The sequence below is a fragment of the Heteronotia binoei genome, chromosome 1 (assembly GCF_032191835.1).
Source record: "Heteronotia binoei isolate CCM8104 ecotype False Entrance Well chromosome 1, APGP_CSIRO_Hbin_v1, whole genome shotgun sequence".
NCBI classification, from domain to species: domain Eukaryota; kingdom Metazoa; phylum Chordata; class Lepidosauria; order Squamata; family Gekkonidae; genus Heteronotia; species Heteronotia binoei.
The window spans coordinates 132,586,093-132,603,406 of record NC_083223.1 but is presented as its reverse complement, the minus strand read 5'-3'; the positions used below and the strand labels follow the sequence as shown (position 1 = coordinate 132,603,406).

Genomic DNA, 17,314 nt, shown 5'->3' with positions numbered 1-17,314 from the left:
TAGCTCCTGAGGAGGGTAAAGTCTGCAAAGGGAGTTCAGTAGGGATGTGATGCCATTTCTTCTAGGGCAATGTTTCCCAACTTGTTGGTCAGAACTCAAAACCAGGTCATAGGCCAGGCCTCCCTACCACCAGCTCTCTTGCCCAGAGAAGAACTCCTACTGGCTTGGGGTTCATAGTGGGGACAGCAACACCCTTTGTCTGATATTTGTTGGTTTCTCAAAACATCCGGTTGGGCACTACAGAAAATGAAATGCTGGAAATATGTGTGCTATGGTCATAGTTTGCCTAGGGTACTTGGATCAGCCCTGGATAAGTCACTGTACAAAGTAAATTTGGACTTGTGGGTCACCATACCAAAAAGAAGTGAAGACGTGAGCAGTGACTTACCTGAAGAAATGAGAGCAACTCACAAAAGCTCATACCCTGCCACAAGTTTTGTTAGTCTTTAAAGTGCTACTGGATTCTTGCTGTTTTTTACATACCTAAAACCAGTTTTAGAGAGTTGATCTCTCTAGACTGGAGATCAGTTGTAATTCTGGAAGAATGCAATGCTCCACTTTGAAGCTGGTAACCCTATATAATTCACCTATTATATTTGCTCCCAACCAAGACTGCTCACTCTAGTGTGAACAAGTTTCTAATTTTTAAGAAGAGGATCAGTAAAATTAGTTACCAGATAGTGACAGTCCACCCAGTAATTATGAAAAATTTCAGCTGAAACTTTGCTGATGTGTATCTAGGTACTTGGTCATCTTTTCAATGTGAACTGATGTAGTTCTCTTCACTGAGGAACAAAAGCTTGCATCACAACCTATTTAAATGTACGTGTTTTAAAGTAAACAGCTATGGCAGAAATTTACCCTTGCAAGGAACCAGTAATCAAGTTAACCATGATCTGCAACAGACATTACAGTCTGTAATTAGCCAATGGAATCAGTAGACTTTCATAACTCATATTTCATAATAAAGGTGAAGGCATCTCCAATGACATCTCCAAGTGTAGGATTCAGTATTAAAGTTATAACCAAAAAGCAAATATAAATTTAAAGCAAACAGATACAAAAAGGCAGGAAACAGCAATACAGAGTTTCATCAAGTTTGGTTGGAAAGACTGAGGCCATTTGACTGTTGCCCCTGGGGAAAGGAGGGGAGGTTAAGTGACCAGACCTAGAAGCTCTTCTTAGTAAAATATGTGGAATTGAGATATAAATGCCACTGAGTCAAATGCCAGAGTAATGAACCTTGGACTTTAGAACCACTTCCCTTTGACAGGGTTCTTCCAGATATTCCATGCAACCTATAATCTGCCATAAAGCTTGCTGGGTGAATTTGTGCCAGTCCTTCCCTCTCAATCTAACCCAATTCACAGAGTTGTGCAGGTGAAACTTAGGAGCAGAAACTGACATATGCCACCCTGAGCTCCTTGGAAGAAGGGGGCAATAAAAATAAACCAGGACTGGTACCAGGTTTTGAGGGGCTTTGGAAAGAGAGTACTCAGGGGCCCCTCCCTCTGCCCACCACTAGGACCCCCAACTCACATTTGCTTTCCCACCCCCAGATATCCCCACCTGCCTGTGTCATTCCCCTGTCTGCTCATGATCTCCTCCCACCACCCATGCTCATGTCATAGCCACCTACCATGGTTGCCAATCCTCAAGTGGGGGCAGGGGATCCCCCGGTTTGGAGGCCCTCCCCCCCGCTTCAGGGTCATGAGAAAGCGGGGGGAGGGAGGGAAAAGTCTGCTGGGTACTCCATTATTCCCTATGAAGATCGATTCTCATAGGGTATAATGGAGAATTGATCCTTGCTGAGGGGTCAGAGAATTCTTCTAGCCCCTAAGCAAGCAGAAGCAAGGTGGAGCTTAACTTTCTGTCCTGGGCTCCGAAAGTGCCCCATTGTTTCTGCTTGCTGAGGGGTCAGATATTTCTTCCAGCCCCTAAGCAAGCAGAAGCAACAGGGAGCTTAAGTTTCAATCCTGGGCTCCGAAAGTGCCCTGTTGTTTCTGCTTGCTGAGGGGTCAGAGAATTCTTCTGGCCCCTAAGCAAGCAGAAGCAACTGTATCTGATCATGTCCCCTAAACAAGCAGAAGCAACAGTGTATGATGACAGCAGAATGGAAAAGGATGCAGCCAAGGCACTGGAGGCTGGTTAGGGGCCCCAAGTCAGGGGGCCCTGCCTAGCAGTCAGGGGGCTGTTCCCCCACAGGCCCCCTCGTAGTTACGGGCCTGAAACATAGTCTCAGTGCCTGACATCTCCATCTAGAAATAGGTTATGAATAGCAGGCATACTGCTGCCAGTCAGAGCAGCCATTGCCAAGTTAAAACAAACAAATGGTCTGACTCAGTGTAAGGCAGCATCATGTCCATAATTTAAGAACTGGAAAACAGGCCCACATATAGTTATTTAGACCAAGACTACTACAATTCTCATTTATGCCAAATTCAATAAGACTGTACATTATCTCATTTTTCTCTTTTCAGTTTTTTTTCTACATTAATATCAATTTTTAAAACTGGCCATATAACTACAGAAATGTTTTAAAATAGCTTTGTCAAAATGCTCTCAATCCATATTATAGCAATTCAGAAAGAAAATACCACTAATGAAAGTATCAAAAATAATCAAGGGCCTTTCAAGAAGATAGCTTTAACTCAAGGAGAAGAAGCTCAATTTATTCCCTTCAATCAACTTTAATTATCTCAGCAACTGCTTTAAAGAAAATCAGAAAAGGCTATAATGAATCGAGGCACAGATGTGCAATTGCACATGACCCATTCCTTTGAATAGTTTTTGAATAGGACAATGAGGTGGATGGCAACCAGGGCAAAATTAAATTAAGAAAATGGAAATTGGCCCCCAAATACCAAAAACATGTGGCTTGATTTTCACTGTTTTTCATTTATTCAGCAAGATCTGGGGTGGAAAGTGTCTATATGAAGTTTTTCAAAATCTGTAGCATAATTTCTTAATGCCAGTATCTTTTATTTCCAACTTTTATATAATCAATCATATCAGTTATCAATTGTAAGCTGTTGCTAGGGTTGCCAGTCTCCAAGTGATGACTACAGATCTCCTGGAATTAGAACTGATCTCCAGGCAACAGAGATCAGTTCACCTGAAAAAAAAAAATGGCTATTTTGGAAGATGGACTCAGTGGCATTATAACCCACTGAAATCCATCCTCTCCCCAACTCCACCCTCCTCAGCCTTCACCCCCCAAATCTCCAAGTATTTCCCAGCACAGAGTTTGCAATCCTAGCTGATGCAAATAGAGGGAATCTTGAATTATTTGCACACCAGAGGCTGAACTGCACTATACTGCAGATTAGTATCAATGGGAATTTACATTGCTTACCTTAGAAACAAAACATTCTGCTATAGCCACAGGGTCATTTTCACAGTTTTCCAAGTCTTGCAAAAGTCCACTAGTTTTGCAAACAAACAAAAAATTAGAATTTATAGATGCCGTTTTTTTTACAGAGGCCAACATATGCTAGATCTATATTAAATATCAGCTGTATTTTACTTTAACTTAAGGCAACCCCAGTAAAATTGTTTCTTCCTGAAGGATAAAGTTCACTTAAGATTTTTATTTTCTGTAACCAAGATTTTGCCTATGTCTTTGATGCTTCCTTTCTTACTGTTGCCAAAACCACCAGTGCTATGTTAAAACACACACTCACTCATAGTACTAAATAGCCTTTGTAGCTACTGGTTACCAGAAAGACTGATAGTGCTACATACAACTGTTCTGCGACAAATCATCTCTATGGTTTTCTCTCTCCCCTCCACCAACTCAGCTTCTAGCAACTTCCCATGTTGGTAGACAGGGCAGTAACTCTTCAAAGAGGACAACAGAGCTGAAAGGACAGAGAGGTCAGTCTACCTATTTTTGCTTTGATCTACTATGTTGCTGTCCCTTTGATCCTAGACTACCCTTAGAAACTTCTTTTATTTCAGCTGCCCATCCCTCTTCTTTGTCTCACTACCATATCTATCCAACTTAACATAGGCAGATAGCATGCTAAACTGTCTTTGCTTTTTCCTATCCAGTATGTAGTTCCTTACAATAAAGGACTACTATTTTTATTCTTGAAGCATCATAGGTTCCCAGCCACCAGGTGGGGCCTGGAAATGTTCTGCAATTACAAAATAGCAGTTGGCTCCAGTAGGAAACCAGCTCATACAGCATGGTCCTTTCTCAGTAGGGGGAACAACTGACATGCAGCCACAAATTTAAAAGTTAACCGAGTTGTATCAGGGGTCTTCTCATCTGGATATACATGCTGCCCATTACACGAGGTTACGGATTCCCTTGTGTGCACATTTTATCATCCATGTAGATACACTGCTGTTTTATTATTTATTTAAAGTGTTTGTATACTACCTTTCAATTCAGAGAATGTCCAAGGCAGCTAAATTAATGACTTTTAATGTGTGATCTGTTTAATCCCAGCACTTGCCAGTGGGCCCTTTCCCTTGAAAAACAGTTCTGCTAATGCTGTTCTCAGATAGTGGCATAGAATAATGTCATCGTAATTTTATTTTTCAAATTTTTTATTAAGTTTGGGTATAAAAAGGGAGAATAATGTGGGGTTACAGAAGCAAAAATAAAGGAGGGAGGTACAAGTTAGAGAAACAAAAAAGAACAGAAAAAAGCAGCAAATATATGTGTTACATTTCTACTTCAAAGCATAATACCAACTTCTTTCTACCTGCAAGTCTTTAAATTTTTACCCAATATAACCATTAAATTCTACAGTCTTATTATTTCATTATATACTTTTAGCTATTCTGTTGCTTATGATATAAATCTAAACTATTCATCTTCAGTACATACAAGTGAGAAAAGCAGAAAAGCAGTACATACAAGTGACAAAACAGAACTAACTGGCTAAATTTCGCAATATTAAAAATAAAAGCTAACTAGTTAACAGTATTAGCAATTAAGATAACCATAAAAGATAAATATAGCTTCTTTATCCTTAATACTAACTTACTTGTTTCTAGCAGAGGAGAGAAAAAAAGACCATAGTACTTTGTCTCTTTCATTGTAAACAGTTTCTCCAGATAAAAAATATCAGGAGCAGATATTTAATAATAATAATAATAATAATATTTTATTTTTATATCCCGCCCTCCCCGCCAGGCGGGCTCAGGGCGGCTAACAGACATGGGGATCCCATGATTCACATAAAACAACATAAACAGTTTTAAATATGTCAGTCACAAATAAATTATTTAAAACAGTTAAAATATATAAAATGGTGCTAAAATACTGTATCATAATGTACGCAAGATGGCTAGATGTCCATTCGTTGGATTAATCAAGTTCTATCTCAAAAGCCAGCTGGAAAAGAAATGTTTTGCAAGCCCTGCGGAACTGGTTCAGGTCCCGCAGGGCTCGCACCATCTCAGGAAGGTCGTTCCACCAACGAGGGGCTATCACCGAGAAGGCCTGCTCCCTGGTAGCCTTCAACCTAGCTTCTCTTGGCCCAGGGATTGTTAGTAAGTTCTGAGAACCGGATCTCAGCGCTCTCTGGGGCACATATGGGGAGAGGCGGTCCTTTAGGTAGGCAGGTCCTCGGCCATATAGGGCTTTAAAGGTGATGACCAGCACCTTATAGCGAACACGGTAGACAACCGGCAGCCAATGCAGATCCCGCAGCCCAGGCCGCGCAGGTTCCCACCGTGGTAGTCCCTCCAGTAGCCTGGCCGCCGCGTTCTGGACTACCTGAAGTCTCCGTGTTCGGTATAGGGGCAGCCCCATGTAGAGGGCATTGCAGTAGTCCAATCTCGAAGTGACCGTTGCGTGGATCACAGTTGCTAGGTCGGTGCGCTCCAAGAAGGGAGCCAACTGCCTCGCCCTCTTAAGGTGAAAGAAGGCGGATCTAGCAGTGGCGGCTACCTGGGCCTCCATTGATAAAGAGGATTCCAGTAGCACTCCCAGGCTCTTGACTTTGCGCACTGGTACCAGTGGCGCACCGTCAAAGGCCGGTAAAGTGATCTCCCCTCCCGGTCCGCCGCGGCCCACGCAAAGGACCTCAGTCTTCGCCGGATTCAACTTCAGCCCGCTCAGCCTGAGCCAGTCAGCCACGGCTTGTAATGCCCGGTCCAAATTTGTAGGGACATCGCCAGCCCGGCCGTCCATCAATAGATAGAGCTGGGTGTCATCTGCGTATTGATGACAACCCAGCCCATACCTCCGTGCAATCTGGGCAAGGGGGCGCATAAAGATGTTAAACAACATCGGGGAGAGAACTGCCCCCTGAGGCACACCACAATGAAGTGGGTATCTCTGAGACAGCTCCCCCCCAATTGCCACCCTTTGTCCCCGACCATCAAGAAAGGAGGAGAGCCACTGTAAGGCTAGCCCCCGAATTCCTGCGTCGGCGAGGCGGCGGGTCAGCAGCTGATGGTCGACCATATCGAACGCAGCCGATAGGTCTAGCAACAGCAATACCGCCGAGCCGCCTCGATCCAGTTGTCGTCGGAGGTCATCCATGAGGGCGACCAGGACTGTTTCCGTCCCATGGCCCGGGCGGAAGCCGGACTGGCATGGGTCTAGGACGGAAGCGTCCTCCAGAAATTCCTGTAACTGCACCGCCACAGCCCTCTCGATAATTTTGCCCAAAAAGGGCAAGTTTGAGACCGGCCGGTAGTGTGCCAATTCGGCCGGGTCTGATGACGGTTTTTTCAGGAGAGGGCGGACCAATGCCTCTTTCAGGGGTGTTTAAGATTACAAAATATTTGTGATGACTGCCCTGTTACAAATTGACCCAAATGAATTGTTTATCTACTTTAAATATTTAAAATTCTTTAAAAACTTTTGGAGACTATAACTCCTATTTTCATATTACTCTAAGTACAAGTTGATATGCAGTAACTGCCTCATCTCCCACACTTGTTTATTTTTACCTAGAGAAAAAATGAAACCATCTCCATAGCCCACTCTCTATTACATTCTTCTATTTAGCTTCTATAAATGAAAATAACAAATGGAAGAGAAACATCCAGATTCCGAAAGTCTCACTTGCCATTTCAAAATCTCATGCTAGTTCCCTTTTATTGATTCCATGTTAACCGATTACACGCAGAAAAAACAGTTTATGATCCCTTCTTCTTGAAGGCTTTCCAAGTCTTGATATTCTTGCTGAAATCTGCCTCTTCTCCCCTTGGCACATTCATCCATTTTGCTGAGGGTGATAAGGCCCCCACATCATCACTTCCTCCTGTGAAAACTTCAATCAGTCTTGATTTCCGCCTCTTCTTTGTAACTGTGCATATTGTCTCCATTTTGATTTCCTTCGGCACCTTTCCCAATGGATCTTTATCCATTTTTCTCAACTCAGCAGACATCACTGGGGTCTCTTTACCACTCTGCTCATATAAATTTTCAGTTTCACTGTATTTCAGAATAAAGGTTCCTGTCTGCTGTTGTATCAGCTCTGTTAATTTCCTGCGTTAAGGAGATTATGGTAATCATAACATCTTTTTTTATCAAACACTTCAATTTGCAACACCATTTCTCCATAGAATAACTCAGTCTGATAATCAAAGTTAAAAAGTAGCTCAAAGCCCCATATAGTTCTTCCTTCTGGATGTTAAAACAATTTTATTTGGTAACATATGGTAACAAATTATATTTCTTGCATCATTAATAACTTCTTTTATCTATCCCATATATTACTTTCTACCCACCCCTCCCCCCGTTACTTGATCCCCGTCAGTGTTCTTTAGTTAAAATACTAATATTTAAAGGTACCCTTAACTAATAAAACCAAAAATTAATATTCTTCTTTTTTCTAATTTTCTAAACATTAATATTCTTCTTTTTTATTTTCCACTCTTTTTCTACATATCTTCTGAACTTTTTCCACTCCATCTTAAAAACTTCTAAATCATAGTCTCTTAAAATTCTTGTTAATTTGTCCATTTCACTCCATGTCATAACTTTTACAATCCAATCCCATTTCTCTGGTATTTTTTTCTTGCTTCCACAACTGCACATATAATGTCCTAGCAGCTGAAAGCAAGTACCAAATTATAGTTCTATCTTCTTTTGGAAATTTTTCCATTTGTAATCCCAACAGAAACGTCTCTGCAACTTTCTTAAATTCATATCCCAAGATCCTAGAAATTTCTTGTTGAATCATCTGCCAATACTTTTTTGCTCTTTCACAAGTCCACCACATATGGTAGAAAGAACCTTCATGTTTTTTACATTTCCAACATCTGTCTGGCATCTTATTCATCTTTGCCAATTTCTTAGGAGTCATATACCATCTATACATCATTTTAAAACAGTTCTCTTTAATACTATGACACGTCGAAAGCTTCATAGAGTTCTTCCATAAATATTCCCAAGTTTCCATCTGTATTTCTTTATTTACATTAATTGTTACCAAATAAAATTGTTTTAACATCCAGAAGGAAGGACTAACTGGGGCTTTGAGCTACTTTTTAACTTTGATTTGAATTTTTTTTTTAATGTAAAAAACATGAAGGTTTTTTCTACCATATGTGGTGGACTTGTGAAAGAGCAAAAAAGTATTGGCAGATGATTCAACAAGAAATTTCTAGGATTTTGGGATATGAATTTAAGAAAGTAGCAGAAACATTTCTGTTGGGATCACAAATGGAAACATTTCCAAAAGAGGATAGAACTTTAATTTTGTACTTGCTTTCAGCGGCTAGGACATTGTATGCACAGTTATGGAAGCAAGAAAAAATACCAGAAAAATGGGATTGGATTACAAAAGTAATAACATGGAGTGAGATGGATAAACTAACAAGAATCTTAAGAGTCTATGATTTGGAAGTTAATAGAAAGGAGTGGGAAAAGTTTAGCGGTTATGTAGAAAAACAATCGAAAATAAAAGGACATTGGACAATTTTTTAATAATGATTAAGTATTAGAAAAAAGAAGAACATGAATCTAGGCTTATATGGTTCATATGGTTTAAGGGTACCTTTAAGTGTTAACATTTTAAGTTTATAACATCAGCGGAAGTCAAGTAACGGAGGGAGGGGGATTTAAATAATAGCATATGGGGAAGATAAAAAAAAAGTTATTAATGGATAATGTTACCATATGTTATTAATAAAATTCTTTAAACAAAAAAAGCCACCGAAAATTTTGACCTCTCCAAATTAAATTTAAACTACCAAGTTTGATAGAGTAAGGCTTGCTCTTTTCAATAAGCCTAATTTTGCTGTCCTCAGAGCCTCCTGGGCTCAGATATTAATTTTTAAAGTTTTTATTTCTTCCAAAATGGCGGTCACAACTTTCTGCTTCCCTTTAAAAAAAATTTTCCTTCAAAACGCTTCTAAAATAATTATCAGCGATAATGTCCAATAATATTTACCTTATAATTGTCACCTCTGTCAGCTGCACCAATTTTTAATGTCCCGAACACTTTAAAAACTTTGTTTAAATTTTGACCTCCTAGCAATGGCCGCCGATGTTTTTCTATGATATTATAGTCCTAGAGTAGGCTAGCTGTTTTAATGATTTCCCTCTTCCATCCGACACTTCCTGCTTTTCTTGCCACCAAATCCTGTTTTCACTGGTAAAAAGATCTCGCGATGTTTGACGTATTTCCTGTGTTGACTGTGAGAGCTGCAAATCTATGACGATGGGGCTTTTTCACCAAAACCGCAAGTAGACAAAACAATAAATTCCTTTCCACTTTTTAGCACTGTCCTTTTAATTTACAAAGTTCAAATTTTGCCGCTTCTCCCCTTCTTCCAAGTTTTCTGAATTTCTATTTCCCACCTTCTGATTTTATTTTGCTTAACTTTAAATAGTCCCGGAATGAAGAGAGTCATCAGTACCTTTTTCTGCAGTTATCCAGATCTAACAATGGTCTTGTATAGCTGTTGATGTTTAGCAGTCTCAAAGAAGGTTAGGATCCTCTTGAGCTTATGTCAAATAAGTGACTCTGGAAACTTCTGCAGATGATGAATATGCAGCTCATCTCCGGAGACCCCTCAAAGCCTCAAAGGAGCCCCCCCCTGGACTCCCTTTTAGCCAAGGTAAATCTCCTCAGAGTTTCCTGTGCATATCTTGGACTGATCTTTGACTGAGAAAAGTAAGCAGTAGGAATTAAATTGCCCTCCACTACCCCGAACAGAAGCCCCAGCCTGCTCCCGTTCTGAGAAGCAATTCAGCTCGGCATTTCCAACCCCAGAAGTCCCCAGTTAGTCCTTCCTTCTAAAGCCATGAGCTTCTCTCCTGCATTTCAATTGTAGTCGTTTCAGTTCCGATCAAGCATCACATCCATTTCTCTTAAAGATATATCCCGTTTTTATTCAGACCGTATTGTAACCAATTGTTGATCTCATTGTAGCTTGTTTAATTGTAATCCAAATCAGTTCAAATATCTGTGCTCAGTTCAATTTAAGTTATTGAAAATTCTCAAGTTTGTTCTTTGCCTTTTTGAAACCTCCCTTGCGGAGAAGGGGGGGATTATCCTCCTCTTCCCCTTTCTTTTTGAACAGTCCCAATTGTTGTTATGTTAAAAGATCTGTTAGCCAGTAGTAGTAGAAAGCAGACTTACTTGCATGTAAGAATTTCAGTGATTAAGGTAGAAGAATGATGCATCAAAAGCTTGTTAAGAGAAAAAAGCAGTCAGGCATTCACCTCTTGCTGCCATAATGGGGATCATGACAGCGGAGCACCGGAGCAGACAGGAAGAACAGGGAACAACTGCCGTTATTACCCTGGCTCCTGTAAAGTTCCTTGCTGTCAGGAGACCCCTCCAGTGTCCCCCTCAAGATGCCCCGGCTGCAGCACCCCTCCTACCACTCGATTCGGGGGGGGGGGATCATTGGAGCCAAGCTCCACAAACCACCAATGAGCCTGAAGCGCTGAAACCCGGACGAATAATGTTATTGTAAACAGCATTTTATGTATGGCTTTGCTCACTGTGCTGGATTCCTCGTCTGATAAAGTGTGCTTAAGAGCACACGAAAGCTTATGTTATAAATAGAAATTGGTTGGTCTTAAAGGTGCAACTTGACTCCTGCTTTGTTCAACTGCTTCAGACCAACACGGCTGCCCGCTCATATCTAACATTTTATGTTTGCATTCTTGCTATTAGCTTGTGAAGGGAAAATATATCACTATTAATGTTTCAGTATAACCATCTCACTATGGAAAAATAACTGAAATGATCTATCCTTTTCCAGTCAGACCATTATTTTTGTGAATGAAATACAAAATAGCAAGTAACAGCTAAGAGTTAATGTGCCAGATCTGGCTTTCCTTTTATAGATGTCTCAACATGTTTGCAGGGTCTGGAGTACTTTAGGCTGCCAAGAAGTAAAAAAGAAAAGAAATGCAATACACAGAAATCAGTCAAAATCCACAAGCCAAAACCACTGAAGAGGGCAATTATTTCATATAACTTTATCTTTTAATATAAATCATGTTTTTACATGCATTCCTTGGAGTTATTTAACACAGACCTGACTATACTCCAGTAGATGTTGAACAAAAGTGGAGAAATCATTCATTCTGACATACAGTATGTCACAGAAGTGAGTATACCCCCTCACATTTTGTAAATATTTAAGTATATCTTTTCATGTGACAACACTGAAGAAAATGACACTTGGCTACAATGTAAAGTAGTGAGTCTACAGCTTGTATAACTGTGTAAATGTGCTGTCCCCTCAGAATTACGCAATACACAGCCATTAATGTCTAAACTGCTGGCAACAAAAATGAGTACACCCCTAAATGATAATGTCCAAATGGGGTCCAAAGTGTCAATATTTTGTGTGGTCACCATTATTTTCCAGCACTGCCTTAACCCTCTGGGCATAGAGTTCACCAGAGCTTCACAGGTTGCCACTGGAGTCCTCTTCCACTCCTCCATGATGACGTCACACAGCTGGTGGATGCTAGAGACCTTGCACACCTCCACCTTCCATTTCAGAATGCCCCACAGATACTCAATAGGGTTTAGGTCTGGAGACATGCTTGGCCAGTCCAGCTTCTTTAGCAAGGCAGTGGTCATTTTGGAGGTGCGTTTGGGGTCGTTATCATGTCGGAATGCTACCCTGCGGCCCAGTCTCCGAAGGGAGAGAATCATGCTCTGCTTCAGTATGTCACAGTACATGTTGGCATTCATGGTCCCCTCAATGAACTGTAGCTCCCCAATGCCAGCAGTACTCATGCAGCCCCAGACTATGACATTCCCACCACCACTCTTGACGGTAAGCAAGACACACTTGTCTTTGTACTCCTCACCTGGTTGCTGCCACACACGCTTGACACCATCTGAACCAAATAAGTTTATCTTGGTCTCATTGGACCACAGGACATGGTTCCAGAAATCCATGTCCTTAGTCTGCTTGTCTGCAGCAAACTATTTGCGGGCATTCTTGTACAACATCTTTAGAAGAGGCTTCCTTCTGGGACGACAGCCCTGCAGACCAATTTGATGAAGCATGTGGCGTATGGTGTGAGCATTGACAGGCTGACCCCCCCCCCCCACCTCTTCAACCTCAGCACTCATATGTCTATTTCCCAAAGCCAACCTCTGGATATGACGCTGAGCATGGGCATTCAACTTCTTTGGTCGACCATGACGAGGCTTGTTCTGAGTGGAGCCTGTCCTGTTAAACCACTGTATGGTCTTGGCCACCATGCTGCAGCTCAGTTTCAGGGTCTTGGCAATGTTCTTATAGCCTAGACCATCTTTATGTAGAGCAATAATTCATTTTTTCAGATCCTCAGAGAGTTCATTGCCATGAGGTGCCATGTGGAACTTCCAGTGACCAGTATGAGGGAATGAGAGCAATAACCTGCTCCCTCTTCACACCTGATACCTTGTACCACTAATGAGTCAGCTCATGACACCAGGGAGGGAAAACAGCTACTTGGGCCCCATTTGGACATTATCACTTAGGGGTGTAGTCACTTTTGTTGCCAGCAGTTTAGACATTAATGGCTATGTGTTGCATAATTTTGAGGGGACAACACATTTACGCTGTTATACAAACTGTAGACTCACTACTTTACATTGTAGCCAAGTGTCATTTCTTCAGTGTTGTCACATGAAAAGATATAGCATACTTAAATATTTACAAAATGTGAGGGAGTGTACTCACTTCTGTGACATACCGTACCTGCTGAAATGGCAATTGTTAACTGCTGGATAAATAGGGGGAAAGGGGGCAAAGCCACATGTCTACCAACCAGTGCAAGATAACAGTATTATCTATGCCAGCAGTGCTTCCCACTGAAGCCAACACAAGTCCTTTGACTTTGCATCCTATCATTCTTTAATTAAATTATCCCTATATGGAGCACAAAAATAAATACAGAGCTGCCTTGTCATAGGTCTAATAGGTTATGCCCAGGGCCTGTGCGTGGGAGTAGGCCAAGTAGGCTCGGGAAGCCTCTGTGAAGTCGGGGGACATAGCAGTGAGTGCTCACTGGACCTCACCGAGGGAGCTCAGGAAGGGCTGTGCAGGAGGAGGGTTGTTTCCTCACTCCAAAAAATTGGAGTGAAAAAACAATGTCCCCCCCCCCCACAACGGTCCCTGCTCAGCTCCCTATAAAGCAGGACAGGGCTGCTGGGCAGGGGGTGCACCGCCACGATGACATCACTTCCGGATGACGTTGTTGCACTGCGTGTGCAAAGCACACATAATTAGATGCTGGAGGGGTGCCAGTGCAGGGTTCTGCCTTGGGCGACAGAAACCCTAGTGCCAGGCCTGGTTATGCCAGAAGGATATGTGTATGTGTACACACATATCTTGAATTGTTGAATCTGCTTGGCCTCCCTTGCCTGTCACGATGCTATATTATTTTATTTTAATTTATTATTCCATCTCTGGGCCAACTGCTGTACTGGTATATAGAATGCATCCAATGGAAACCATCTCCTGTAACATATGTGCTATTTGTTTTATTGTATTTTATGGTTTTAGCTTGTAGTATTTCATTGTTTTAACTTTTGTTGTTATCCGCCCTGAGCCTGCTTGCAGGAAAGGTCAGAATACAAATTTACAAAAATAAATAAATAAAATAAATTTTAGGTATGTAATTAAAAAATAAAGACTGTCTTTTTTTAGTGGAAAAGATGGAATAAGCATGTGCATTGTACTATCTTCTTCCATACTTCAAAATCTGAAAAGGGGTTAAGTGGGTATTAAGATTATGGCCCTCTAAAAAGGTAAATCAAAAGCGAAAAGTGTCAAAAAGAAACATTAGGAGAGAGTTTTATTTACCAGAACATACTTTCTTGGATAAAAATTAGAAAGAGTAGCAAACACAGAGTACATTACACTCCAATATCTTCCATTGCTGTTTCACTCTATGGCAGAAAACTGGCAGTGGAAAAGCAAAAACACAGACTTGGTCTGATTTAGTCTCTCTCCCTCTCCCACCACAGAAAAGTCAGGACAAGAATAAAGGAAACAGGTAAGCCCATGATTGCTCATCAGAGTCTTGCTCTGGGCTGATGTTCAATTGCTCCAAGTTCTACCCATATATGGGCATGGTTTAGTCCAGGGGTGTCATATTTACAGCCCACAGACCAGAATCAGGCCTACAACTCTTTTCTTATTTTTCCTCCCCCTCTTGTCCTCACACTTTGAAGTTCTGAGGTTGCCAAAGTTCCCAGCTCCCTCTGCCTTGTTTTTGCCGGCTTGAGCACAAAGCTCTTCTGGGCTTGCAAAACTGCAAAGAAAATGCGGAATGGATTTTCCATTAAGGCTTCTGCAACCAGATAGACTATTCCCTTAATGGAAAATTCATTGCACATTTTCTTTACAACTTTGTCTGTGCTGCAATGTACTTCAATGGAGTTTCACTTTTCAGAGTTTGTATGGCCAGCTGAAGCTGTTGCTTTCTGGAATTGCCTCCTTGCAAATAAAGGGTTGATGCTTTGTGCCAGATTGTCCCTGCTGAATGGACCTGAGAACAAGTGCCTAGTGAGTACTCTAACCTAGGAACCCACAGTGAAAGGGAGATATTACACTGAAGAGCCATTGCCAATTTGAGTAGACTGGGGAAGGGGAAAGCTTGCAATGCCCAGCCATGTCATGTTTTCCTAGGCTCATAGTATTTTATATTTTTGGTTAATATTTTTAGTTTATTCTTTGATACTTGTGCTTTTTCCAACATCTCTGAAAGAGGCTATGGTCCGCCCTCTCTTGAAAAAAAGTACAGCAGATCCGGCCGAATTGGCGAATTACCGACCGGTCTCGAACTTACCATTTCTAGGTAAAGTTATTGAGAGGGCAGTGGCACTACAGTTACAGAGTTTTTTGGATGACACTTCCGCCTTAGACTCCTACCAGTCCGGCTTTCGCCTGGGCCATGGGACGGAGACAGTGCTGGTCGCCTTGGTGGATGACCTCCAGCGGCATCTGGATCAAGGCGGTGTGGCAGTACGGATGCTGTTAGATCTGTCAGCTGCATTCGACATGGTCGGCCATCGGCTACTGGCCCGCCGGCTCGCCGACACAGGGATTAGGGGGTCGGCCTTACAGTGGCTTTCCTCCTTCCTTGATGGACGGGGACAAAGGGTGGCAATTGGGAGAGAGCTGTCCCGGAGGCACCCACTAGTGTGTGGGGTGCCACAAGGTGCAGTTCCCTCTCTGATGTTATTTAACATCTACATGCGCCCCCTTGCCCAGATTGCTCGGAGGTTTGGGCTTGGATGCCACCAATACGCAGATGACACCCAGCTCTATCTACTAATAGACGGCCGACCTGACTGCATCCCAGAAAACCTGGACCTAGCATTGCAGGCCGTGGCAGGTTGGTTCAGGCTAAGTGGGCTGAAGCTGAATCCAACGAAGACAGAGGTACTTTGCTTGAGCCGCGGTGCCCCAGGAAGGGAAATCCCCCTTCTGGCTTTTGACAGTATGCGGCTGAAAGCAGCCCATAGGGTCAAGAGCCTGGGGGTTCTTCTGGAGCCTTCATTATCAATGGAGGCACAGATAGCGGCCACTGCCGAATCCACGTTCTTTCATCTTCGACGGGCGAAGCAGCTGGCCCCCTTCCTGGAGCGTCGGGACCTAGCAACGGTGATCCATGCTACGGTCACCTCGAGACTGGATTACTGTAACGTCCTCTACATGGAGCTGCCCTTGTGCTGAACTCGGCGACTGCAGTTGGTGCAGAATGCGGCGGCTAGGCTGCTGTTGGGGCTCCTGAGATGGGAGCACATACAGCCGGGTCTGCGCGGGCTGCACTGGCTGCCGGTGGTGTACCGAGTCCGTTACAAAGTGCTGGTTATTACCTTTAAAGCCCTATATGGCCGAGGACCTGCCTACTTGAGGGACCGTCTTTCCCCATATGAACCCCAGAGAGCACTGAGGTCAGCTGGAAAGAACCAGCTGAATATCCCTGGGCCAAGGGAGGCCAGATTGAAGACCACCCGGGATCGAGCCATCTCCATTGCAGCACCACTGCTGTGGAATCAACTCCCGGAGGAGGTACGGGCCCTGCGATGTTTAGATCAGTTCCGCACGGCCTGTAAGACCCACCTCTTCAAACTAGCCTTCACCTAATACTGAGCCAAGAAAGTTTCGCTGGACATGTTTTAGCCACTGCATTTTATTAAGACCTAAGTAATAGCACCACAATGTTAATTTTAATATAGTTGTTAATGGTTTAATGATGATTTTATTATTGAAATTGTAATTTACTATGTATGGTTTTATTGTATTTTATATTCGTATATTGTGAGCTGCCCTGAGCCTGCCCTGGCGAGGAGGGCGGGATATAAATAAAAAGTATTATTATTATTATTATTATTATTATTATTATTATTATTATTATTATTATTATTATTATTATTATTATTATTATTATTATTATCTTGATGTTTTATTTTTAAAATTACATTGTCAAATCCCACTATTCCCCCACCTTTCTATTTTAAACAAAATATTGTGAGACTTTTAAGCATGTTTGTATTTAAGTAAAAAAAATAATATCTTTGTGTTTGTCTGTGTCCCTTTAAAAGAATTATTATTATAAAGTTTATATCTCCTTTACCTGGCATTACATTTTATGACAAGCATAGCCCAGTCCCACAAAGTCCCATTTATGTCAGATCTGGCCCTCCTAACAAATGAGTTCAACACCCTGGTTTAGTCAATGAACAACATCCAAGAAATTATCAGAGGGAGCCATTGTCAAGTATTCCTAGACTTCTTGTGTATTCTTTCCATCTATACAACAAACTATTTTAGTTTGAAGTTCTAAGCTCTTTTATACTTCAGCTTACTAGAAGAAAAGAGTAATGAAAGCTTTAATTCTGTGTTTCCATACATGTTTTCA

General features: G+C 41.9%; 1 protein-coding gene across 1 annotated transcript in view; it reads right to left on the bottom strand.

Moving 5' to 3' along the window:
* The window catches only part of PLEKHG1 (pleckstrin homology and RhoGEF domain containing G1), a 250,879-nt gene that overhangs the window by 35,488 nt on the left and 198,077 nt on the right, over positions 1–17,314 (bottom strand). Inside the window, exon 5 of the mRNA XM_060238686.1 lies at positions 3,356–3,425. Coding sequence (XP_060094669.1) covers positions 3,356–3,425 — 70 coding nt within the window. The remainder of the gene's footprint in view (positions 1–3,355; positions 3,426–17,314) is intronic.